The sequence below is a fragment of the Sceloporus occidentalis genome, unplaced genomic scaffold (genome assembly GCF_023333645.1).
Source record: "Sceloporus occidentalis isolate IW3139 unplaced genomic scaffold, rSceOcc1.0.p SCAF_114, whole genome shotgun sequence".
Taxonomy (NCBI): domain Eukaryota; kingdom Metazoa; phylum Chordata; class Lepidosauria; order Squamata; family Phrynosomatidae; genus Sceloporus; species Sceloporus occidentalis.
In genome coordinates this window covers 2,531,740-2,556,864 of record NW_028317094.1, presented here as the reverse complement: position 1 = coordinate 2,556,864, position 25,125 = coordinate 2,531,740, and the positions used below count along the sequence as shown (strand labels likewise).

General features: G+C 44.6%; 1 protein-coding gene across 1 annotated transcript in view; it reads right to left on the bottom strand.

The window, feature by feature from the left end:
• Nucleotides 1–11,812: 11,812 nt before the first annotated feature.
• Nucleotides 11,813–25,125, bottom strand: part of LOC149282475 (uncharacterized) — a 186,896-nt gene continuing 173,583 nt past the window's right edge. The window contains exons 2-3 of the mRNA XM_089498177.1: nt 15,984–16,104; nt 11,813–13,300 (exon numbers count right to left, since the gene is read on the bottom strand). Of these exons, the coding sequence (XP_089354303.1) occupies nt 12,396–13,300; nt 15,984–16,104 (1,026 nt within the window). The 3' untranslated portion in view covers nt 11,813–12,395. The remainder of the gene's footprint in view (nt 13,301–15,983; nt 16,105–25,125) is intronic.

The following is a 25,125-nucleotide window of genomic DNA, read 5'->3' as shown; positions in this document are numbered from 1 at the left end:
TCAGTGCCAATGGCCATGGAGGGGAGAAGGTGGCAATACCTAGGAAACTCCTCTGAGTCCCAGCCATTCTAGGAATGAGTGGCAAGAGTGAGTCCAGGGGGCTGAGGGGGTCTCCTTTCCCAAAGGGGGAGGCAAGGACCGGTGGACCCTCCCCAGCTAGGGCCCAAAGGGAGGGTCTCTTTCCCACCTCTCTCTCCCAGCCCCCAAAGCCCAGCCTCCCCACTGGCCCTGAGTCCCCTGCCTCCCCTTCCTCAGACCCCCACAGCCCCCTTCCTTCCTTCCACCTTCCTTCCTTCCTTCCTTCCTTCCTTCCTTCCTTCGCCCCAAAATGGAAGGTCAGAGTTCTGTTCAACTGATGAGGCCTCAGAGAAGGTTCCGGAACATTATTCCCCACAGTCACAAGCAGCACAAAATGACTGCCTCTGACTCAGCGCTTGGCGGTTTTCAGTTTGAGGCATTCAGGGAAACCAAAATAGAGGATGAAAGGGCCCCAAAGTCAGAAGGGACCCCAAACAGGATTTCCAAAGCTTAACCACATCTAAACATTTCCCTGATGCTATTGAAAGGAGGAACCTGATCCCCTCCTTAATTACAATCAATAGTGAAAGATATTGATATTAATATTAAGAGAGCCCATCGTCCACAACCCAGCTCAGGTCTTGACCGCTCAGGGAGGCCAGTCCAGCTGCAGGTGGCCCTCTGTCCGTCCGTCCGTCCTCCTTTCCTTCTGCATTCCTCCTCTTTTCCCCAGCATCAGCCCCTTTCCCAAGAAGGCTGCATCCGTACTATAGAAATAAGGCACTTTGACACCACTTTAACCACTCAGAGCTATGGAATCCTGGGATTTTACCTTTGGGACACTTAGCCTTCTCTGCCAGAGAGCTCTCATGCCACAACAAACTACAAATCCCAGGATTCCATAGCATGGAGCCAGGAGAGTTAAAGCGGTTTCGAACTGGATTATTTCTGTAGTGCAGATACAGCCTGTCGGTTGTAAAAGGATAGAGGCACCCAAATTGACTTATTATCCTGTTAAAAATAGTTCTGCTTTTTTAAAATATAAGCAGTTTGTTTTTCAGTCTAGTCTTTTTTCTTCTTGTTGTTATTTGTTTGCATCTTTGTATATTACATTCTTGGTCATATGGGATGGTCTGGTCTGTCTCCTTCCTTCTTCCCTGAAAATCTCTCAATATTGAAACTGGAGAGACTTTTAAAACCTACCAAAGGAGCTACTTTTTGCCTTGTTTGGGGAACAAGTCCCTTCTTAGAAGCCAAAGCCCAATGTCTGTGAAGAACAAGGCTTGTATTAAAACTATCATCCTATTTCTGATCGTTTTTAAAACCCATGTTCCCCAGAAGGAGCAGAGCTAAGAAAACCCTCTCAAAAAAGACACACAAAGGGACACACTTTCTTCCTTTTGGCGCAAGGAGCCGGGACTCCTTCTCTTTCTGGAGCCTCAGGAGAGAAAGAGAAGCCTCTGTTCAACTGAGGCCTCAGAGAAGGTTCCGGAACATTATTCCCCACAGTCACAAGCAGCACAAAATGGCCACCAGAACCCAAGATGGCTACCTGTTCTACACAGCTTGTCAGTTGTCAGTTTGAGGCCTTCAGGGAGAGAGAGAGTGTGACTTCTTGCCTAAGGTCACTCAGTGGGTTTCTGTGGCCAAGAGGGCATTTGAACCCTGGTTTCCAGGGTCATAGTCCAATGCTCCAGCAACTAAATCAGGGGCAGGCAACCTGCAGCCCGTGGGCCAAATGCAGCCCAGCAAGGCCTTGGGACCGGCCCCATCCCGGTCCTGCCACCGATTGCCACCGGGGCCTTTAGCCTCGCGCGCAGGGGCAAGGGGGGCAATTGTCTATAGACGCCTCAGAAACATGCATTTATATTAACATTTTTTAAAAAATGAGCAAATTTCCTTGCGTGCCCTCCACTTTTTTTAAAAAAAGGGTCCACCATTTGAAAATGTTGTCCAATATTTGTCCCGGTTTATTTATTTATTTAATTTTTAAAATTTTTTAAAAATTATTTATTTTTTGGCTTCGGCCCCCCAGTTGTCTGAGGGACAGCAACCCGGCCCCCGGCTCAAAAAGGTTGCCTACCCCTGAACTAAATAAACCACACTGTCTCTTTCTTGAGGCTTTGTAGTTTTTGTGGTGTGCCTCCAAGTCATTGGCAACTTCTGGGGAACCTCTCCTGGGGTTTCCTTGCCAAGAGTTGTCCAGAGGAGGTTTGCCATTGCCTTCTCTGAGGCAGAGAGAGTGTGACTTCTTGCCCAAGGGACCCAGCTGGTTTCATGGAGGAGTGGGGCACTGGACCCTGGCCTCCAGAGTTGTAACCCAACACTCAAACCACTGCACCACACTGTCACCCATTCCCATGTACAACCTGTGAAATAATTGCAGACTTTTTTCTGTTCCAACTTATGGCAACCCTAAGGCAATCTTATCATGGGGTTTCCTTGGCAAGTTTCTTCAGAGAGGGGTTGCCATTGCCATCTTCTGAGGCTGAGAGAGTGTGACTTGACAAGGGTCACCTAAGTCCAAAACACACTGCAGCAAAAATCCAATCTGCTTTAACTGCCCTGGCTCAGTGCTAGGGAATTCTGGGAAATGTAGTTTTGTGAGACATTGAGCCTTCTCTGTCAGAGAGCTCTGGTGCCACAATAAACTCCATTTCCCAGGATTCCCTAGCACTGGGCCAGGGCAGTTAAAGCACTCTCAAACTAGACTATTGCTGCCTTGTGTTTTGGACCTTTCTTGACCGCAAATTGTCCATAGCCTGCAATGCATCTCCTAATTCTGTTGGCAGTCCCTCCCTCCCAACACTTTCTCATTTCCCCCCAAAACCAGCGCAAAGCTGGCAGATGGAAAGAGGTTTTAAAGCAGCATTTAAATCTGCCATATTTGTTTTTAAAAGACTAAATGTCCCAAATGCTATTATCAGTTTTGTAGCTATTATTACAGAAAGACGTAGAGTGCAAACTCCTCAAGTACCTTTATTTGCTGGAGTGAGATGGGCTTTTCCAACTGACTCACTGTGATGATCTCCGGTGGTCCAAGCAGCCAAAGTGCGGCCCTGGAATAATAATAATAATAATAATAATAATAATAATAATAATAATATATTAAGAATCTTGCAGGTACAATATTTGTAAGTATATAATATTCAATTCATACAAGCTATTAAAAAATAAATAGACCTAAGCGTCCAATTCTGAGACTAACTTCCAAGATCCGCTCTTTAAGTCTCTCTCTCTCGATCTCCAACCGACACAATTCCCCCAACTGTCTCTTGGTCTCTCAGGCCTTATATCTCCTTCTCACGGAAGCTTCCAGAAGAACCTTCATCTTGCTCTCTGATTGGTCAAGAGAGCCTTCCGTAGCAGTGATGTCATTCTACATTTGCATAAATCTCCCTTTACTGCCTGAAGAAGACCTCCATTGACTGGAGCCCAGTCTTTACACTTTCCCAAGGCAAGGCTTGCACCTATTTCCCAATGTTGTTCTTGGTGTCTGCCTTCCAGTTGTTTCCAGGTCTTATGGTGACCTTATGGGAGTCTCTGAAGGGGTTTTCTTGGCAGGTTCCTTCAGAGTGGGTTTCCCATGGCCATCCTCTGAGGCTGAGAGAGTGTGACTTGCCCAAAGCTTCAGTTCTTTTGGAAGCCTTTTTGCTTTATCTTCTAGAAGGCAGCTGAAGTGTTGCTTCTTTCATTGAAGAATGAGAGGAACCTTGTGGCATCCAAAAGGCTAACATTCTCTGGAGTTATGTCTGATAATATGTATATATAGGATTGCAATACCTCTTCATTTATTAAAAGTTTTATAGTGCACCCCATATCATAGAATCTCATAGATATGTCCCTTAATAGCAGTTAACCAAATTAAAGAGTATATAAAACAAAAACATGAAACATGCCAGAAAAGGTAACTGTTACATGGATTTGTAATTCCTTCAGCTTTTAACTCTTCCTGAGATTCTTCCCTTCTCCCAGACAGCCTCACCTTGAAGAGCAGTGTTCCCAAGACAAGGCTGAAGTCCAAAGGATCTTGCTCAACCCCTCCCTAAGCCAGCCCCCAATTCCCAAGCTAAAGCAACACAAGCGGAGGGTGCATAGATACCAAGGTTGCATAGATACTTCCCTTCCCTTCTCCCAGACAGCCTCACCTTGAAGAGCGGTCTTCCCAAGCCAGCTTCACTCCTCCTTGAGAACCAGTCTACAGCTGCAACCCATCCCTCTCCAAACGCCCTCCTTCATCTAAAAGCCACTCCATCTGTCTTTCTAACATTTCCCACTACATGCTTTCTATAACCCATCACTCTACACTACCTACTATGAACTACAACTATAACTCTTACTTTAACTCTAATAATCAAACCCTAACATTTTTACTCTTTATGACAGATATATACTGTTATATACTGTTTCTGACATGCAATGGGCCAGTCTCAATCCTTCAGGTATACAGCAGCAGTCTGAAGTGACAATTCTCCCATCTCAACCATTCAGGCAAGGAGCATCAGCATGAGGTTGCAATGGGCCAGTCTCAATCCTTCAGGTAAAGAGCACCACCCTGAAGTCACAATAGTACCGTCTCAATCCTTCATCCAAGGAGCATCAGACTGAAGTCACAATGGGCCAGTCTCAATCTCTCAGGCAAGAAGCATCAACCTCAGGTTGCAATGGCCATGTCTCAACCCTTCAGGTAAGCAGCATTAGCCTAAATTCACAATGGTCCCATCTCATTGCTGCAGGCAAGGAGCACCAGCCTGAGGTTGCTATATGTCACGAATCCCTTTATTCATGCATTTATTCATTTAGGGATTCATGCCATAAAGGTTATAGGTTTAGGTTTAAATTAGAATTGAGATAGATGGGATTTATGGTGGGTTAAAATAATATTTTTAATATGTGCTTTAATAGAAGATACTAGAAAGAGGTAGAGAGATCATGGCTAAAGAATGTGATTGTTTGCTAAGATTGGAATGTGTGGGAATCATCCTTCTAACAGAGGCTTGGGTTTAAAAGACTGGTCTCTGTAAAAGGAGGGGAACATAGAGAGTTATTGGTATTCTTATATTGTATTATGTTATTATGGGTTTATGCTTATTATATTTTCATACTGTATTATATTAGATTGGGATTGATGGGGTTTCATATTTTATATATATATATATATATATATATATATAGAGAGAGAGAGAGAGAGAGAGAGAGAGAGAGAGAGAGTGCAGTGGTTGAGATAAGGCACATGAGAGCTTAATTGTTTTTAGAAACACTGCCAAAATCCTGGATGAAGGGCTATCCAATTAATTAGCTTTATTGGTTAATGGGGTGGGGTTAATTGTTATGGTTATAAAAGTGATATATCTATACTTTCTTTCATCCCTGACAAAAAAAGTCACTTTTATTGCATGTATCTTCTTCAACAAAAGCTGTTCCTTTTTTAAAGTACTGCCTTTTGTGTAGCAAGAGGGGCTGCAGTTAGGACCCTGACAAATATCTCCCTCCCCTTCCATTCCCCCTGCTATCCCAAAAGAGCTGGAGAGCATACCAAATCAACCACAGAACCTTTCCCTGCTCTTGTGTAACTCCAGGTCAGTCAAAAATACGACACAGACAGTCCAGGATCTCCTACTGGACGAAGAGGCTGACCTGGCTTGTTTCACGGAGACCTGGCTGGGTGATGATAGCTCACCCACCTGGGATCAGGCCTTACCAGCCGGGTTCTCCATCAGTGAGCAGGTAAGGGGACATCGCTTTGGTCCATGAAGACAATCTTGCTTTGGCCATGATACCTATCCGTAAGATGTACCAACATCGAATGTATTTGCCTCAGCTTAAAGACTAGGGAAAGTCTGTGGATTATGTTGGTTTAATGTCCACTCCGTTCCTTAACAGACTCCCTAGCAGAGCTGACACAACTGGTCTCGGAGCTGCTGCTGGATTCGCCTAGGCTTTTAGTCCTGGGCGACCGCAACATCCCCCTTGATGCCCCTCCTCAGCATGCGCAGGGATTGCCAGGGCCTAGATACTGCTGCTTATTCTACTGGGGGCCTTTGCGGGAAAGGAAGGTATGCTCTGGGGGTTCAGTAGCCTCCCCTTCCTTCCTTCCTTCCTTTGAGGAGACCACAATGGAGCCCAAGGTGCAGAGCTGGACTCAGGAGGGAAAGGCAGGAAAGGAAGGCTCTGCTTTGGAAATATAGCTGTCTCTGTGTATCCTGTATGTTTGTGTGTGTGTATGTGTGTGTGTTTGCCTCTGCTGTTCTTATGGCTGTGAATGGAGCTGAGGACTGAGGAGAGAAGAAAGGGTCAGTTTTGGGCAAATTCAGAACTTCTGTGCATCAAAGAGTCCAATGTGTTTAAATAACAAAGAATTTTATTGAGAACACATAGAAATTCAGTGTTTAAGCCAGAACTGTCCACTCCAATCCAAACAATACATTCAAACCCCAAAACCTAAAACTCCTCCCTCTTCCAAACCTAGCCCCCACCTCCAATTCCCACAGTCTATGCCCCACAGGTAACAAGGACCCTTTGCTATTCCCACAAACTAACCCTTTCTGTCAATACCTGCCCCCAACTTTCTTCAGCCAACACACATTGCAAAAGCTATCATTCCCATAACTATTCTACACATCTATAACAAATCCCATCCCCCCATCTGCCTAACCTATACCACGACCCACAATCTCCAGCCAAATTTACAACCCAAAGTAATTATCTATACTATTAGCAATTAAAACCTTAAAATAACAAAATACAACTTTAAAACACAGACATATAGACAGACAAAGCTTACAAACAAAATCACAAGGGCCTTTTCTTAGCACCACTGGATTGAAAATATATTTTTTGTATTCATTATTGACAAAAATAATGTTAATTCATTATTGGGATTTGTATGGCTTCTCTCCAGTGTGGACTCTCTGATGTGCCACTAGGATTGACTTGTAAGCAAAATTTTTCCCACAGTGCTGACATTTATGTGACTTCTTTCTTGTGTGGATTCTCTCATGACTGACAAGTGATTCTGTAAACAAGGAAAATGACAGACAACACAATCTCAGTGTTAAGAGAAGAAGATGTTACCCCAAGATTTAGGCCCACATACACACCTCCCTATTTCAGATTAGATTAATAAAGTTGGTGTGAGTGACTCTGTTCTGGATGCCCCCAAATCTATATAATGATTGTATCCTTACTCATAGGAGCTAGCAAAGAAGAGACTGAGGGAACTTTGATGAGGGAATCAGTGGAAGCAGAGAGTCAAAGGACTGCTGAAAAACATATTCCATTAAACATGGTTTGCAGTAAACTCCTGCGGCTGTGAGAAGGTCTCTCTGGTCCTTTTTCCAGGCAAAGCATTTTTCGAGGCAAAGCATTCTCTGAAGATGCCAGCCACAGATGCTGGCGAAATGTCAGAAAGAAACTCTGCCAGAACATGGCCACATAGCCTGAAAAACCCACAAAAAACTGTGTATGCCAGCCATGAAAGCCTTCGACTTTACATATCATAAAAACATCACAAAGTATAAACATTCCAATTACAGTAATCACAGGACAGTTATGCTGTTATGACTGGAAGTAAACATATATGCAATTATAATTATATATACACGCTGATGTTGAACAAAACGTGGGCGGTGTATACATGTGCAGGTGCGTCCATGTGCATGCTTATGTACCCGCATATTTCTCCATGCGTTTGCTTAAGATTAAATTGTACGCAAGTAGAAGAGTATATATAAATGTGTGTGTGTGTGTGTATATATATATACATGTGTGTGTGTGTGTGTGTGTGTGTGTGTGTGTATATATATATATATATATATAATCCAACATATATGTGTACATGTGCTTGCATCTCTCTCTCTCTCTCTCTCTCTCTCTCTCTGTGCGTATATATATATATATATATATGTGTGTGTGTGTGTGTGTGTTTAAATACGTGCGCATACACATGCACACGTTCAGACAGGTATCTATGGATATGTATAAGTCTGAGTGGTCTTAGATAGAGATGCTTCCACATATATACATATATGAATATGCACCAACACACATGCACACATCCATCTGTTGTTGTCCATTGTTCTGGTTTGTTATTCCAGGTGATGCTGGAGAAGAGGCCCTGCCTCCAGCGGATCCAGAGGCTGCAGGCGATGAGGAGAGGGACTCCTTGCCCAATGCATCGCTCACCTGGAGGGCCAGCACCAGGAAGGTCACAAAGGCCCCATTCCCACTCCCTCATTTGCCCTGGATAGAACTGGGCAGATCCGGGTGCCCCATAACGAATCTCCCCAGAAACAAGTTCGTACTACCCTTTACCTCAATCAGGGTAATCTACCCCCTGAACTTGACCCAATCATGACCGGGGCTGAGTTCATATTTGTCAGCAACAGGGAAGAGCTGGTTGTTTTCAAAAGGAAAGGGTCCATAGTCCGCTTTCAGAAAAAACGCACTAAGGGGGATTTGCCCTGGATCTCTTGTGCAAGCCCCTGACAGAGTTGTGTTAAAATCATTGCGAGTGTGAACTTCCAACTTTTAAACCGGTTTGGGAACCGGGGTAAAATGTAGTCTGAATGCCCCTACATTTAAGGGTGAAGGGAACAAGAAGCAACAAGCAAAATCTAAACACTTCCTTTGACCATTGCAGCGTTGGAGCGTGTCGCCACCCTCGACCTGTCAATCACTCACCTGCAGCAAGGCCAGGAGCAGCACAGAATGTGGCTATACAACTTGGTGTGTGGTGCTCCCCACAACAATGATGTGGGTCTTCCTTTTTTTATGTTCAAAAATGTTTATTACACTGAGATATTCCCATGATAGTATTTAAATTACCAAATATCGACCAAATATTAACTGTTAATTTAACGGAATGTTATCACCCTTTTCTTCAAATGTTTTAAGACAACTCCATTCCATTTCCAAATATTATTTTGGTTTCCCTCTTAGTAAGGCAGATACTATGTCCATATTTCTAGCTTCATGTATCTTAATCAACCAATCTTCGATAGAAGGATGAATTGCAGATTTCCAAACTTGAGAAAATAAGATCCTTGCACATGAGACCATATATAAAACAATCCTATTGTATTTTACTGATTTTATGTTGTGTGTCATGTTTAGTAAAAATAAATTGGGTTCAAAGGGAATATTTATATCAAGAACGTTTTGGATGGATCCATGAATCCTTTGCCAGAATCCTTGAGCTTTAATGCATGTCCACCAATATGAAAGAAGCTTTCCTCGGGTTCCCCTCATTTCCAGCACTTAGTATTGCCAGCTTTGTATATCTGGTGGGTTTTTTTTTTGGGGGGGGGGGTTAGATACCACCTGAATAACATTTTGATATCATTTTCTTTATAGTTTTGGCACAGAGTGAATTTATTTGTTCCTTTCCATGATTTTCCCCATTCCTCTATAGTTATAGTTTTATTTATATCACGTGCCCATCTTACCATGCTGTGTTTAATAATTTCATCTTCTAGATCTCTTTCTTTTAATAGCTTATAATATTTGATATGTGTTTACCTTTTCTGTCCATCATAATTTTATCTATTTCATTGTTATCCATCCTTAACCCAGGAGCTTTATTATCTGCCTTAAAACAATTGTTTAATTGGTTGTATAAAAACCAATCCTTCATGTTTCCTTTTTCATTAAGTTCTTCCATAGATTTCATAATGTATTTTCCTTCTGGTGTTTTGTTTATTAAATCTCCATATCTTAGCCATGGAGTATCTTTGTCCTTTGTTCTATTGTAATAGGCTTCTTGCAATGACACCCAAAATTTATGTCTCATTTTATACCATACTTTAAGCAATGATCTTCTTATAACATAATGGTTAAAAGTATTATTATCTTTTGGTTTTGTATACCACATATATGCATGTATACCAAGATTCAGGTTAGCTTTTTCTATATTCAATAGTTGTTTTCTAATTTGAACCATTCTTCTAACCATTTGAGGCAAGCTGCATAATAATACAGATTAAAGTTTGGTGAGTTACATCCCCCCCCCCCCCGAAGCAAATATCATTGACTAAGGCAACCATAACAGTTTCGACTCCGTATCCCATCATGAAGCCAGTTTGAAATGGATCCAGATAATCTGTCTCATCCAAGACCGCTTGGAGATGAAGAGCAACTGCCCTCTCAATCATATTGTTTAGAAATGGAAGATGGGAGACCGGTCTGTAATTGTTCATGTCCAAGGGATCTAGGGAGGGCTTTTTCAGAACTGGCCATAACACGGCTTCTTTTAAACAAGATGGAAAATAGCCCTAACTAAGAGATGCATCTATGATATATCTCAGGTGATATAAAAAGGGCAAGGGTCAAGAGGGCAAGTTGTCTTCTTCACACTTCCAAGGAGCTTGTCCACATCCTCAGTACTCAGATTCAAGTTGATCCAGTATGATCTTACTCATGGATACCTCACTTACAACCTCTGCAATAATGCTGACGTCCAATTTGGCTCTTATCTGACAGAAATAGTCATTTAAAGCATCATAGTGAGCTGTGGAAGGCTCTAATAATGGGTTCCGTGGGGAAGGTGCCTGAGTCAGGTTCCAGATCCGTCCGCCCCCCCCCCCCCCCGACTTCAGCAGTCCCTTTATGCTTCTCTTCCCTTGGCACTTTCACTGCTTTATTCCTTCCTTCTCTTCTTTTAACGTACATCCCTTCAAGGGGGTCCAAGGCCCTTTCAGCATGTTCCCGGAATTGGGATGAGGGCATTATTTCTGGAGATGTGGTTCTATCTGCTGGTCCTCCTCTGTATGGTTGTTGTGAAGGGAAAGTTATGTATATGGGGAGGTGTGTGTATGCTTAATCCAGGTCCTGTGGGCCTTCAAGTCTAGTTCCCAGGTTGCCAGGGGTGTCAGTCTCCCCAAAAGGAGCTTTGGGGTCCCTCCATCTCCCTCCTCTTGGTTTTGTCCTAAATTTACGCTCTTCTCTGCCCCCCAGACAGAGCTTCCTCCCCCCAGGAACCTAGCGAAACCCCCCCCCCCCCATAAAGGTGTTTCCAATGCTATTGAAGCCTAAGTTGTGTGATGTTCTTTATTTGGCACAAAACTCTTCCTCAAATGAGGCATCAGAAGGGAGGGTGTCTCCTCTGCCCCACTTTCCAGGAGAGAGGGGGTCCTCAAAGCCCCTTTTACCTTTGGATCCCCCTCCACTCCATGTCCATGCCTCTCTCTAAGGGTACCCCCTGCCCTCTTTTCTCATAACAACCCCCCAAGTACCTGGGCCCAAGGAATCCCCCGAGGAGGGGGCAGGGAAGGAAAGAGGGAGAGGAAGCCTGGCAGGCACCTTGCCGTTCTTTGGGGGGGAGAGATCTGGGTTTCCTTCCTTCTTACAACAACCCAACTCCCTCTTGAAGACCCCCCAGCCAACCCCCAAAATGAACTAGAGCTCTCTCCACCTCCCTCCCTCAGAGCAGGCTGCAAGGGCAGCAGCTTCAGGGATTGAGAGTGTGCATGTGCAGATGCCCCAAAGGCCCCTTCTGAGCATGTGCAAGGATCCTAAGGCCCTTGCTGCTGCTGCTGTTTATTCCACTGTTGTTCTTCGGAAGAAGGGAAGGACTATGGCCTTTTTTCCTTCCTTCCTTCCAGAATGGAGCCCAAGCTGTAGAGCTGGACTCAGGAGGGAAAGGCTGGGAAGGCTCTGCTTTGTACATGTAGCTCTGTCTCTCTCTCTCTCTCTGTGTGTGTGTGTGTGTGTGTGTGTGTGTGTGTCTGTATGTGTGTGTGTGTTTCCCTCTGTTCTTATGGCTGGGAATGGAGCTGAGAACTGAGGAGAGAAGAAAGTGTCAGTTTGGGCAAATTCAGAACTTCTGTGCATCAAAGAGCCCAGTGTGTTAAAACAGCAAAGAACTTTATTCAGAACACATAAAAATTCAGTGTTTAAGCCAGAACTGCCCACTCCAATACAAACAATATATTAAAACTCCAAAACCTAAAATATCACCCTCTTCCAAATCAAGCCCCCACCTCCAATTCCCACATTCTATACCCCACAAGTACCAAGGCCCCCTTTGCCATGTCAAGAAACTAGCTCTTTCTGTTAATACCGGCCTCCAACTTTGTTCAGTCAACATCCCACAAATTCCAAAAGCTATCATTCCCAAAACTATTCTAATCAGCTGGAACAAATCCCACCCCTCTGTTTAGCTAACCTATTCCACCACCCATAATCCCCAGTCAAGTTTATAAACTAAAGCAATAATCTATACTAATAGCAATTAAAACCTCAACTTAACAAAATATAACTGAAAAACATAGACATATGGACACACAAACCTAACACACAAAATCACAAGGGCCTTTTCTTACCACCACAGGATTAAAAATATATTCTTTGTATTGCTTCTTTACAAATATAATGTTAGTTCATTTCTGGGATTTGTGTGGCTTCTCTCCAGTGTGGACTCTCTGATGTATCACTAGGTATGCCTTTGAAGAAAAACATTTCCCACAATCCTTGCATTTGTATGGCTTTGCTCCTGTGTGGACTCTCTGATGATGTTCCACTAGGTTTGACTTCTGAGAAAAACATTTCCCACAACGCTGGCATTTGTATGGCTTCTCTCCTGTGTGGATTCTCTGATGTTTCACTAGGTCTGACTTTGAAGAAAAACATTTCCCACAATGCTGGCATTTGTGTGGCTTCTCTCCTGTGTGGACTCTATGATGTCTCACTTTGTTTGACTTCAAAGAAAAACATTTCCCACAATGCTGGCATTTCTGTGGCTTCTCTCCTGTGTGGACTCTCTGATGTGCCAGTAGGTTTGACTTCGAAGAAAAACATTTCCCACAATGCTGGCATTTGTATGGCTTATCTCCAGTGTGGACTCTCTGATGTGTCACTAGGTGTGACTTCGAAGAAAAACATTTCCCACAATGCTGGCATTTGTATGGCTTCTCTCCAGTGTGGACTCTTTGATGTTTCACTAGGTATGACTTCAAAGAAAAACATTTCTCACAATGCTGGCATTTGTATGGCTTCTCTCCAGTGTGGACTCTCTGATGTGTCACTAGGTGTGACTTCGAAGAAAAACATTTCCCACAATGCTGGCATTTGTATGGCTTCTCTCCTGTGTGGACTCTTTGATGTTTCACTAGGTATGACTTCAAAGAAAAACATTTCTCACAACGCTGGCATTTGTATGGCTTCGCTCCTGTGTGGACTCTCTGATGCATTACTAGGACTGACTTGTAAGCAAAATGTTTTCCACAATGCTGGCATTTATGTGACTTCTTTCCTGTGTGGACTCTCTCATGACTCAAATATTTTTCTGTAAAGAAGGACAATGACAGAAAAGACTGAAAATCAGACTTAAGACAGGAGTAACCCCATGATTTAGCCCTCATTAACCCCTCCTTATTAGAGACTGCCTTGAGGGAATCCGTGGAAGCAGATAGTCAAAGGACTGTTGAAAAAAATATTCCATTAAACGTGCAAAAATACTTTGATTGACAGGTGGAATCATATCCTGTGAGACTGCCATAGAGTGTTGAGTCAGAGCCCAAGGCATGATGCAAGCTAACTGCAGAGGTCACTTCATGCTGTTTGGCACCATGAGATGACTCACAACCAATACAGTATGCAGCTCTCATGCGGATTGGTGTGGACTGGATTGGAGTTGTGTGTACAAGAAAACGTGAAGTTGATGGAAGTCAGAGAGGAGAGCTTGCAAATATTTGTCTTATTTTGCAACTCAAGATAGAGAACCTCCAAGGATTGCGATGAAATCAACTGTGTGTGTGACTTATTTTTAGTGTGAAAAGTGGTCATTCATTGCCAATGCCTATATCTGGATATTTGCTTCTGTACTCTGCTATGTTATTTTTGAGCTGCATCTGGGAGCGTCACCCTCAGATTGTAGTGTACATTGGCTTGTGAACGTGATTGAAATTCAGAGCCAACAAAGACCTGAGAGGTGGTGTGCTAATCCCTTTTGTCTGAGGTATTTGCATGAAACACCCATTGCGTTCAGTTCGTTTTATGCTATGCTTTCTCCTCACATGAAATATTCTAAAAGTGATATAAACCTTTCCGAACCCTCAGTTTCTGCCCCCAAGCACCAATTTCAGTATAAATAGCAGCCCCGACTTGCTGTTCTTTGGTGTCAGTCCAGTTACATACCGACCCTGTTTGTTTTCATGGTTAAGCACCTCAGTGAAGTCACCAACCCCAACTGTCGCGGGAACTACTGACCTCTCCCCATTTCAAATCCTCAGCAGTTGGAATAAAGATCTGGATAGGTAACGTATTGCCATTATCAAAGCCTTACATCGATTCACCACTCCCACCTTTGTTACCTAGTTCTTGCGTGTGAGCATGAACACTCATATGTATGTGTCTGTGTGTTTTGCTTTCCCCCTAAATAAAACACTAAAACCTGTTTCAAATGCCTCTGAAGATCTGTTTGATTCAGGACCTGCTATAGCTGGGCAGGATCCAGAGGTCACTATTGCCCCAGTAAAACTATTTCGTTCTATTGAGCTAAGTACCAAATTCCCCTAAAAGCATAGTACTTGCGGATGTCCTCCCCAGACTCCAGCATTTTGGGTAACAAAGGACATCTTGAATCAACCATGGAGCTAAGGAAGCTCAGGTAAGAAAAGAAACATTAGACAAAAGCAGGTTTTGTGTTCCCCTTTCCTCCCTTCATAGTTATTACTCATAATTGCTAAATGGAGCCCCTGAAATATGTCTGAAAACAAGGATCTGAGCTTGTTCTGAGAAGTTCAGTCAAACCAAATTTTAAAATCTGTCACGTTGGTGGCTGCCTCCCAATCCCCAAGGCCCCTCTCCTGGCCCTTCCCAGAAGTCCCTTCCTCTCGGCACAGAGCTAGGTGATCCTGGCTTTGCTCCTGCCTTCCCCTCCTGGATCCCAGAGGCCTGATCCCCTTCACTTTCTCCCTCTGCTCTCCAATCTTCCCTCTTGCCCATCTGCACTGCTTTACCATTTCACCTTCAGTATCTCTTTCCTGCCTTTCTGTTTTTCGCATTGCCTCCATCTCTCTATCACAGACAGAAACACACCCACAGAGTGTGATGCATAAAAGGGACATTTTGAGGCTCATTTCTTGATAAAGGAAAGGCAATGAATATACAAATAATGTCTTAGGAAAGGCAGAACAAGGGATCTGGGACCTGGTTTCTTATATTACTGAGGGTCAAGTGCCAGGGATGAGCATTAAAACAGCCTCTCCAGAGCCAAAAAAGGCTGGAAGAGGGGCTACAAAAGCCAGGAAATTTGCTCAGGAATAGGCTGTGGACCATTTAGGACAAAAAGCATTACTCTCAATGGCTCCTTCCCACAAAATTCCAGAATTGGCAGTTTAGGATTGGATATTTAGAATCCTTACAAAGTGGAGAACAATAGTGCCTCACTAAAACTAGAAATTCCAAGATTCCACAGGAAGTTGTTATGACAATTAAATTACTTGTGAAAGGGAACTAGGAATGGTAGTAGAGCACAAGTTGAACATGTGTCAACAGTGTGATGCAGCAGCTAAAAAGGCCAATGTGATCCTAGGCTCTATCAATAGGAGTACAGTGTCAAGATCAAGGGAAGTAATAGTGCCACTCTATTCTGTTTTAGTCAGGGCTCACTTGCAATAATCTTATGTCCAGTTCTGGGCACCACAATTTAAACAGATGTTGAGAAGCTGGAGCATGTCCAGAGGAGGGAAACCAAAATGGTGAACGGTCTGGAAACCATCCTCTCTGAGGAATGACTTAGGGAGCTTGGTATATTTAGCCTGTAGAAGAGAAGGTTAAGAGTGGATATGACAGCCTTGTTCAAATATTTGAAGAGATGTCATATTCTGGATGGAGCAGGCTTGCTTTCTGCTACTCGAGAGAAAAGGACATGGAACAATGGATGCAAGTCATCATAGCGCTCTGACAGTGGATTATGAAAGGGCCCTCAATCTTCACAGGAAGGGCAATGGATTCAGGTTCCTTACCCACAGAGGCCACATTGTCATAATTCTCCATCATTACAGAACTGTACATAAGTTTCTGCTTTTTCGTCAACAATTTCCATTCCTCCTCGGTGAAATATAGTGCCACATCTGCAAAGGTCACCTGCAACAGAAAATTGTCAGGATTTGAAGGGTTAAAACACAGCACACAGGGAAATGCTTGATGTGTGTGTGTTTGGCCATGAGCAGTCAGCACAGTGGCAAGGCTGATCATCCACAGCTGATGCTCATTGTGTCAAGGACTCTTCAGTGTCCAAGTGCACGTAGCCATGGATGATGAAACATGTGTCTGGATCGCAGAGGAGACACATGGCATGGCTACACACCTGAACTCACTGGGTTTGGGAGACCACATGGTCTGGAGACTATATAAGCCCAGGGGTTGCAAGTGTGTGGTGTGGGTTTGAAGTAGGAATTGGATTGGTATGTTGTGGAGTTTGAGAGATCTGGTTTTGTATTATAGCACTGTTAATAAAGGACACTTTGGGGACTTTTGTTTCTCTGGTGGTTTATCAGAAGAAGCTACAGCATCGGTTTGCTGTGTGTCCCTGGAGGTTCCTGCATTGCTGCAGTTCCTGGAAGACATCCAGTTGCTGTCATCTCAACTTGGACTTTGGAGCCACGCTTTGGCTTCTGGAAATTTGCCAGCTCTACTCCAAGGGTCTGGCTTAACCCCAGGACTCGTAGGAGTTGCTGACAAGGGTTGTTGGACCCCAGCAGTTGCGCTGACAAAAATAGCCCTCATCCAGAGAGTAACTAAACAAAAGGAGAGGGAAGCACATGGTGCATTGAAAATATTATTTCTGAAATAAACTTTAAATACTGCAAGCAAGAAAAAGCTACAGCCTTTGAGATCCAGTTTGTCTCAAATCTTTTCAATATATAATATGATAAACAATATAATTTATGCCATTTCTGGGATATTATTGACTGATTAAGATACTGACTATCTCAACATGTATAGTACATTTAGTCACCAATGAATCATTTAGCCATATCTCACCTAATTTCAGAGGCAAATTTCATTTTTAAAAAACAGTTCTGGGGAATACTTTGGGCTTGAGGGCCACTGGGTCCACCCTCAATTTAGGTCCAGAGATATTCTTCCATATCCCCCAGCATTTCACAGATTGGGAAAGCAAGACACATGTCGACAAGCAACACCAGAAGGGGATCAAGATGGCCAAAGCTCTTAATGATGAAGATCACACAAGTGAGGAAGGGTACAGACATTTGCTTTTGCTTCCAACTCCAGGCAAGGGCAAGACCCTGCCCCCTTCCCTCCTCCCTGATCCCCTCTTTTGAATAGATTGGATGCACACTCTTTTGAACTTGGAACACATTTTGCAGCAACTGACCTGACCTGAGGAGAAGGGGGAAAGTGGGAGGAGGAGAGTGAAATCGGACATTTTGAAAGCCCCTGAAAAAATGAGGTGACAGAGGATTAACCAGGACTCTCTCTGCCAAACTGGGACAGTATGTTTACCACTTGCTTTCATGAGCTGTCCCAGACAAAGATGAAACTAATAATCAGGATGGTAACTTACCAAAGAACTGTTGTACCTCGGCATCCTCTTTCTGTTGGAGCGCAACTCCCTCTGCTTGGCCTCTGTGTCGGCCATCAGGTGGGCAGGGGGTCCTGTTGGCCCTGCACTTGGTCACTTCCAGGAAAAGAAACTCCAAAGCCGCGTACAAGGGGTCCAAGATGAAGTTCCTGAGAAAAGAGACCAGGGTTAGGCTTGGCTTGGCAAGAAACCCTGCAGCACTCAAAGACACAAAGAACAGCATCCTGCTAGTGACATACACAGGTGACATATGCCTCCTTTGGGCCGATGCAGAGGTGGGCATCCCCTTCCTCCCTCTGCACCAAACAAAGCCCCCTGGACTTAACATAGATTCACTGCAGCTCCCCTACACAACAGATACTCCATGCTTTCTTAGAGTGGGGGGGGGGATTAGGGGATGGGGAATTGGAGAGGGCCCTGGTTTTGTCCCCGTAGCTAGATGTGAAATTAGTGCATCATAAATAAGTAAATAAATCATCTGCTGAAACCTGCAGAGGTCCCCAGTGCTCTTCCCCATCATCAGCCCCTTTCCCAAGAAGGCTGTATCCGCACTATAAAAATAAAGCACTTTGACACCGTTTTAACCGCTCAGTGGTATGGAATCCTGGGATTTTACCTTTGGGACACTTAGCCTTCTCTGAGAGAGAGCTCTCATTCCACAACAAACTACAAATCCCAGGATTCCACAGGATGGAAACAGAAGAGTTAACACACTTTAGAACTGGATTCTTTCTGCAGTGCAGATACAGCCTGAGTCGGTTTTAAAAGTCAAATTATTATCCGGTTAAAAATGGTTTTCCTTTTAAAAAATTAGTTTGTTTTAGTCTCCAATCCTTATTTTTGTTGATGTTGTTTGTTTCTCTTTTTGTTTGTTTCATTCTTGGTAATATGAGTTATTCTGGTCTGTCTCCTCCCTTCTTGCCTGTAAATCTATTAATAAGGAAACTGGGGAGACTTTTAAATCCTCTCAAAGGAGCTACTTTTGGCCTTGTTTGGGGGATTAGCCTCCTCTTAGAAGCCAAAGCCCAATGTTTGTGAAGAAGAATAAGGCTTGCATTCAAACTATCCTCCCCATTTCAGAACCCTTTTAAAACCCATGTTCCCCAGAAAGAGCAGAGCTGTGGAATAAGAAAACCCTCTCAGAAAACATACACACAAAAGACACACGAAGAGACACACTTCCTTCCTTTTGGCCCAAGGAGCCTGGTCTCCTTCTGACTCTGGAGCCTCAAGAGAGAAAGAGAAGCCTCTCTTCAACTGAGGCCTCAGAGAAGCTTCTGGAACATTATTCCTCACAGTCCCAAGCAGCTAGGGTTGCCATATCCCGCCGGGGGGGCGGGACAATCCCAGTTTGGGCGGTGCCAACCCGGTCCCGGTCCGGTTTGGCGCCCAAACCTGGACGGCCCCGCCCACAGCGGCCACCTCAGCCCCCGACGGCTCCAAGGCCTTGCTGAGGCCTGGAAAGGCTCTCCGCAGTTGGAGCTCCAGCCGTGGAGACGCTCCCTCCCGGGCCCCAGCGAGGCCTTCGAGGCCGCTCCGCGGTCAGAGCTCCGGCCGCGGGGCCCTCCAAGGCCTGTGCGAGGGCAGGGAGGAGGAGGAGGCCGCTTCCCACCGCGGAGATCACCACGATGAGGGGCGACCCCCGCCTCCTTCCTGGCCTGGGAGCCATGCCCAGGCTTCCTCCCAGACCGGGAGGAGGAGGAGGCCGCTTCCCTCCGCGGCGATCGCCGCGATGAGGAACAGCCTCCGCCTCTTTCCCGGCCTGGGAGCCGGCCTAGGCTCCCTCCCAGGCCGGGAGGAGGAGGAGGAAGCCTGGCACCGCGGCGATCGCCGCGATGCCAAGCTTCCCCGCGCCCTTCCCGGCCTGGGAGCCGGCCTAGGCTCCCTCCCAGGCCGGGAGGAGGAGGAGGAAGCCTGGCACCGCAGCGATCGCCGCGATGCCAAGCTTCCCCCCGCCCTTCCCGGCCTGGGAGCCGGCCTAGGCTCCCTCCCAGGCCGGGAGGAGGAGGAGGAGGACAAGGTTTAAAAATCTAGGACTTTTTTATTTAATTTCCTAGCCAGAAAATTTTTATAAAAATGTCCTACATTTTCAAACCTTGTCCTACATTTGTCCTGGTTTGGAGGTCCTCCATTATGGCAACCCTACAACCAGCACAAAATGGCCACCAGAACAAAAAATGGCCTCCAGAACACAAAATGGCTGCCAGAACACAAAATGGCTGCCTCCACCTGAGCGCTTGGCAGTTGACATTTGAGGCCTTCAGGGAGAGAGAGAGATACTGAGGGAAGAGAGGAAAGAGGTCCTGGAGGGAGGGGGCCTTGGGAGATATAGGGCCTTCCAGAGATATTCAGTATTCGCTTCCTAACAAAGGGGTTTCTGGCCTCATAAAGGATTTGGGGCAAAGTGGGTCTGAAAGGCAGTAGTAGCCTTGTCTCTTGCCAATGAGATTTAAAGTGTATTTCTTGGACTGGATCTCCCAGCATCCACATGGCCAGAAAGAGGAGGGGGCCCTGCCCTGCAGTGAGGCCCCTACAATCCCTCTGAACTAGGACTACAACTCCAATCTTCTTTCTTTCTTTCTTTCTTTCTTTCTTTCTTTCTCTCTTTCTTTCTCCCTAGCTGCCTTGTGTTAGTGGTGTTACTGCTCTTATTGTGATTGTGTGCCTCCAAGTTGTTTCTGACTTATGGCGACCCTAAGGGAAGCCCTTCGCAGGCTTTTCTTGGCAAGATTTGTCCAGAAGTGGTTTTGCAAGTGCCTCCCTCTGAGGCTGAGAGAGTGTGGCTTCTTGCCTAAGGTCACTCAGTGGGTTTCTGTGACCAAGAGGGAATTCGAACTCTGGGCTCCAGGGCCATAGTCCAATGCTCCATCCACTAAACTATGCTGGCTCTTACTTGAGGCTTTGTAGTGTTTTGTGGTGTGGCTCCAAGTAATTGTCGACTTTTGGGGAGCCTCTCTTGGGATTTCCTTGGCAAGAGTTGTTCAGAGGAGGTTTGCCATTGCCTTCCCTGAGCCTGAGAGAGTGTGACTTCTTGCCCAAGGGACCCAGATGGTTTCATGGAGGAGTGGGGCACTGGACTCTGGCCTCCAGAGTTGAAACCAACACTCAAACCACTGAACCATACTGCCTCCCGTTCCCATGTACAACCTGTGAAATAAGTGCAGACTATTTTCTATTCTTCATGTGTGTCTTCAAGTCGTTTCCAATTTATGGCAACCCTAAGGCAAACTTATCATGGGGTTTCCTTGGTAGGTTTCTTCAGAGAGGGGTATCCATTGCCATCCTCTGAGGCTGAGAGAGTGTGACTTGACAAGGGTCACCTAAGTCCAAAACACACTGCAGCAATAATCCAATATGAGACCGCTTTAACTGCCCTGGCTCAGTGCTAGGCAATTCTGGGAAATGTCGTTTTGTGAGACATTGAGCCTTCTCTGTCAGAGAGCTCTGGTGCCACAATAAACTCCAGTTCCCAGGATTCCCTAGCACTGGGCCAGGGCAGTTAAAGCGCTCTCAAAATGGACTACTGCTTCTGTGTGTTTTGGACCTTACTTGGCCGCAAACTGTCCATAGCCTGCAATTCTTCTCCTAATTCTGTTGGCAGTCCCTCCCTCCCAACACTTTTTCATTTCTCCCCAAAACCAGCACAAAGCTGGCAGATGGAAAGAGGTTTTAAAGCAGCATTTAAATCTGCCATATTTGTTTTTAAAAGACTAAATGTCCCAAATGCTATTATCAGTTTTGTAGCTATTATTACAGAAAGACGTAGAGTGCAAACTCCTCAAGTACCTTTATTTTCTGGAGTGAGATGGGCTTTTCCAACTGACTCACTTTGATGATCTCCGGTGGTCCAAGCAGCCAAACTGCTGCCCTGTAATAATAATAATAATAATAATAATAATAATAATAGTTTTATACCCTCTCTTCAGCCAAAAGGCTATCAGAGTGGATTACAAATTGTTAATTAGACATTTAGGCATTATGGCTCTTAGCCCAGCAGACCCTTAAATTCCTGAAATCCCACTGCCTCCATCTAGTGAATTATAAAAGGACTTCCCTTAAACTACGTAGTAGATACTCCAAGGAGATATTTACTATAAATAACAAAATATAAGTAAAACATAAGTCATACAAGATATTAAGAGTCTTGCAGGTACAATATTTGTAAGTATATAATATTCAATTCACACAAGCTATTAAAGAAATAAATAGACCTAAGCCTCCAATTCTGAGACTAACTTCCAAGATCCGCTCTTTAACTCTCTCTCTCGATCTCCAACCGACACAATTCCCCCAACTGTCTCTTGGTCTCTCAGGCCTTATATCTCCTTCTCATGGAAGCTTCCAGAAGAACCTTTATCTTGCTCTCTGATTGGTCAAGAGAGCCTTCTGTAGCAGTGATGTCACTCTGCATTTGCATAAACCTCCCTTTCCTGCCTGAAGAAGACCTCCATTGACTGGAGCCCAGTCTTTACACTTTCCCAAGGCAAGGCTTGCACCTATTTCCCAATGTTGTTCTTGGTGTCTGCCTTCCAGTTGTTTCCAGGTCTTATGGTGACCTTATGGGAGTCTCTGAAGGGGTTTTCTTGGCAGGTTCCTTCAGAGTGGGTTTCCCATGGCCATCCTCTGAGGTTGAGAGAGTGCAACTTATTATTATTATTATTATTATTATTATTATTATTATTATTATCATTGTTTATTTCTATAGCGCTGTAAATGTACACAGTGCTGTACATACAAATGATCAAGTCAATAAAAATAAAACCTGCCAATCTACAAAATATGTATAAAACAATAGGCAATAATATAAAATAGAATTGGTTAAAATAAGCATCAACATCAACATGAGGGACGTTTTCGCCATGCTTCTGGGAAGCGAGCGGAGGACACCTCATCTTATGGTGTTATATTGACCCAGGGATCCCACAAAACATGGCGGAAATGCCCCTTGCATCCCAAGATCACGAAAAGACCCCAGACATTTTTGACCGCTGTGGGTTACAGAGAAGTCCCTGATGCATGGAGCCATGGGTCATGCTTTGCCCACCACATTTTAACCTGAAAGGGAAGCCCAGGTGGGATGGGGAGAATCTGGTGTCACTTTTAAGGCATGTATTATTTAAGCATGAGCTGTTTTGCATAATTTCAAATGTGTATTTTTATTTCTTGCAACGTAGTAGGGCCCAGGGCAGTTCACCAATGCTCCCAGAAAGGGATTTCGGAGAGGACTACTTTGGGTTCTTGGTGGGAAGAAGCAGTTGTATTCCATGGGCACAAAAGGAAGGTCCCAGAAGGTCCAATGCTTCAGACAGCGACTCCTCCCCAACCGCAGAGGCCCTGCTCCTAGGTCTCTGGCCTCTCAGCCTGGAGAGATACAGCTTCTTTCCCAGGGAGCTCTCCATTCGGCCTCCCTCTCTCCTCTCACAAAATGGAGGACAAAAGAAGGTTCTGGCTACTAGGGTTGCCATAACTCTCTTCCACAAAACTCCAGATGCAAGTCTACAAAAGCATATGCTACAACTTTTTTCACTCAGTTAGTCTCAAAGGTGCTACAAGATCCCTTAGGATACTGATATTCCTGAATAACATGGCTTATGGTTGAATCTGCACAGCAGAATTCATGCAGTTTGACATTGCTTTAACTGCCATTTCTCAATGCTATGGGATTCTGGGATTTGTAGTCTCTTTTCACACTAGAGCTCCCTGAGAGAGGCGACATAGCTCACAAAACTACAGATCCCAGATCTCCATAGAATTGAGCCATGGCAGTAAAAGCAGTGTTGAAATGCATGATTTCTGTAATGCAAATTGAACCTATGTCTTTGAATCCTAGCCCCTTGGAAGAGACCTAAGCAAAGGTAAGTACCCTTGACTTCTATGGGGCAGAGAGGGAGGGAGGGAGGGAGAAATGCCCCAAACAGCCATGAGACGAAGAGGGATTCCTACTCTAGGGATCATATCCAGAGGTTGCCATGCTGGCTAGACCATACAGCAAACCACAATCACACCCACAATCCACAAAACAGGGATACCTTTAGTGGCCAGCCAAAATGCAAAAAATAGATAAAACAAGCTTTTGAAGCTCAACTGGGTTCTTCATTGGGAAAAAGTGTTAAACATCAAACAGGAGAAAGGTATCACTGTTTTGTGGATTTTGGAGGTTGTTGTTTGCAGTGTGGCCTAAATACCTTCTCCTGGATATGCTTTCTAGATTTCAGGATTCTGTACTTTTTAAAACTTTATTGGTAAAAGGGGGGGGGGGGGGGACATATAGGACCATCAACAATAACACAGATACAATTAAAAGACTTGACAAATACAAATATTCACAAGCGACAAAACTTGTAAAACATACTAAATTACATCCAAACTCACCATACATCCAACCTCAGATTCCACAACAAACAAACTAAAAGACTTCCAAAGTTTATGTTCTTTGCTGCGTCTTTGTTTTCTCTTTATCCGTTGTATGCTCTTCAGTCTTCCTTCCTTTTTTGATATAGTCCTTATCCCAGTCTTCTATCAATCTATACATTTTAGTTTTGTTTTTGTAAGATCCTTGTGAGTTTATCTGCTTCCAATGCATCAAATAGTCCTAACAGCCTTCCTCTACTTCAAGAACTTTCCTTTGTCTCCATTCTTTTGCTAGGGTCATCCTTGCTGTTTTTGCTAGGGTCATCCTTGCTGTTGTGTCACACCTTCCCCCGTTAATCACTGGGCAGTGAATCCTATCTTTCCCATGGCTCCCCACATTTCTCCTAACCTGATCCCCATTCGGCCTCTCCCTGTCTCCCTGCTTCCCTTCCTCTGTTCCCTCTGGAACTGCCGCTCTGCTGCCCCTAAAGCAACAGCAATTCATGACCTTTTTCTCTCTAAATCCTTTAACCTCCTCGTTCTCACAGAAACCTGGCTCCCAGCCCATGATACTACAACCTCCGCTGCCCTTTCTTTTGGTGGTCTCTCCTTCACCCACTCCAGCCGCCCTGAGGGTCGAGGAGGAGGGGTTGGTATCTTACTATCTAACTCCTGCCAGTTTCAAGTTCTATCTTCCCCACCAGCTATCATTCCTCTTCTTTTGAGTTTCATCCTATTAGACTCTTTTCTCCTCTACAGCTCCGTGGTGCAGTTATCTATCGCCCTCCTGGTTCTGCCACCCAGTTCCTCTCAGACTTCGAATCATGGCTGACATTCTTTCTTTCAGATTCAGTCCCCACTTTGATCCTAGGTGACTTTAATATCCACGTTGATGATTCCAATAACCCGACAACATCTCGCTTTAACTCTCTCCTGGCTTCTTTTGGCCTCCAACCACACTCCAACTCTTCAACTCATTCTCTTGGTCACTGTCTTGACCTGGTTCTTGCTGCAAGCTGCGCCATTTCTGACTACCTGGCACCTGACTTTCCACTTTCTGACCATCATTTAATCTCCTTTCCTCTAGATGGATTAGGGGGGAAAATAGACAACTTATCTAAAGAGATATCAGGAGTGAAAGTGGAGGTGGAGGAAGTATTAGAAAGAACGGAAAGTCTGGGGAAAAAAACAGAAGAATTGGAAAAGGC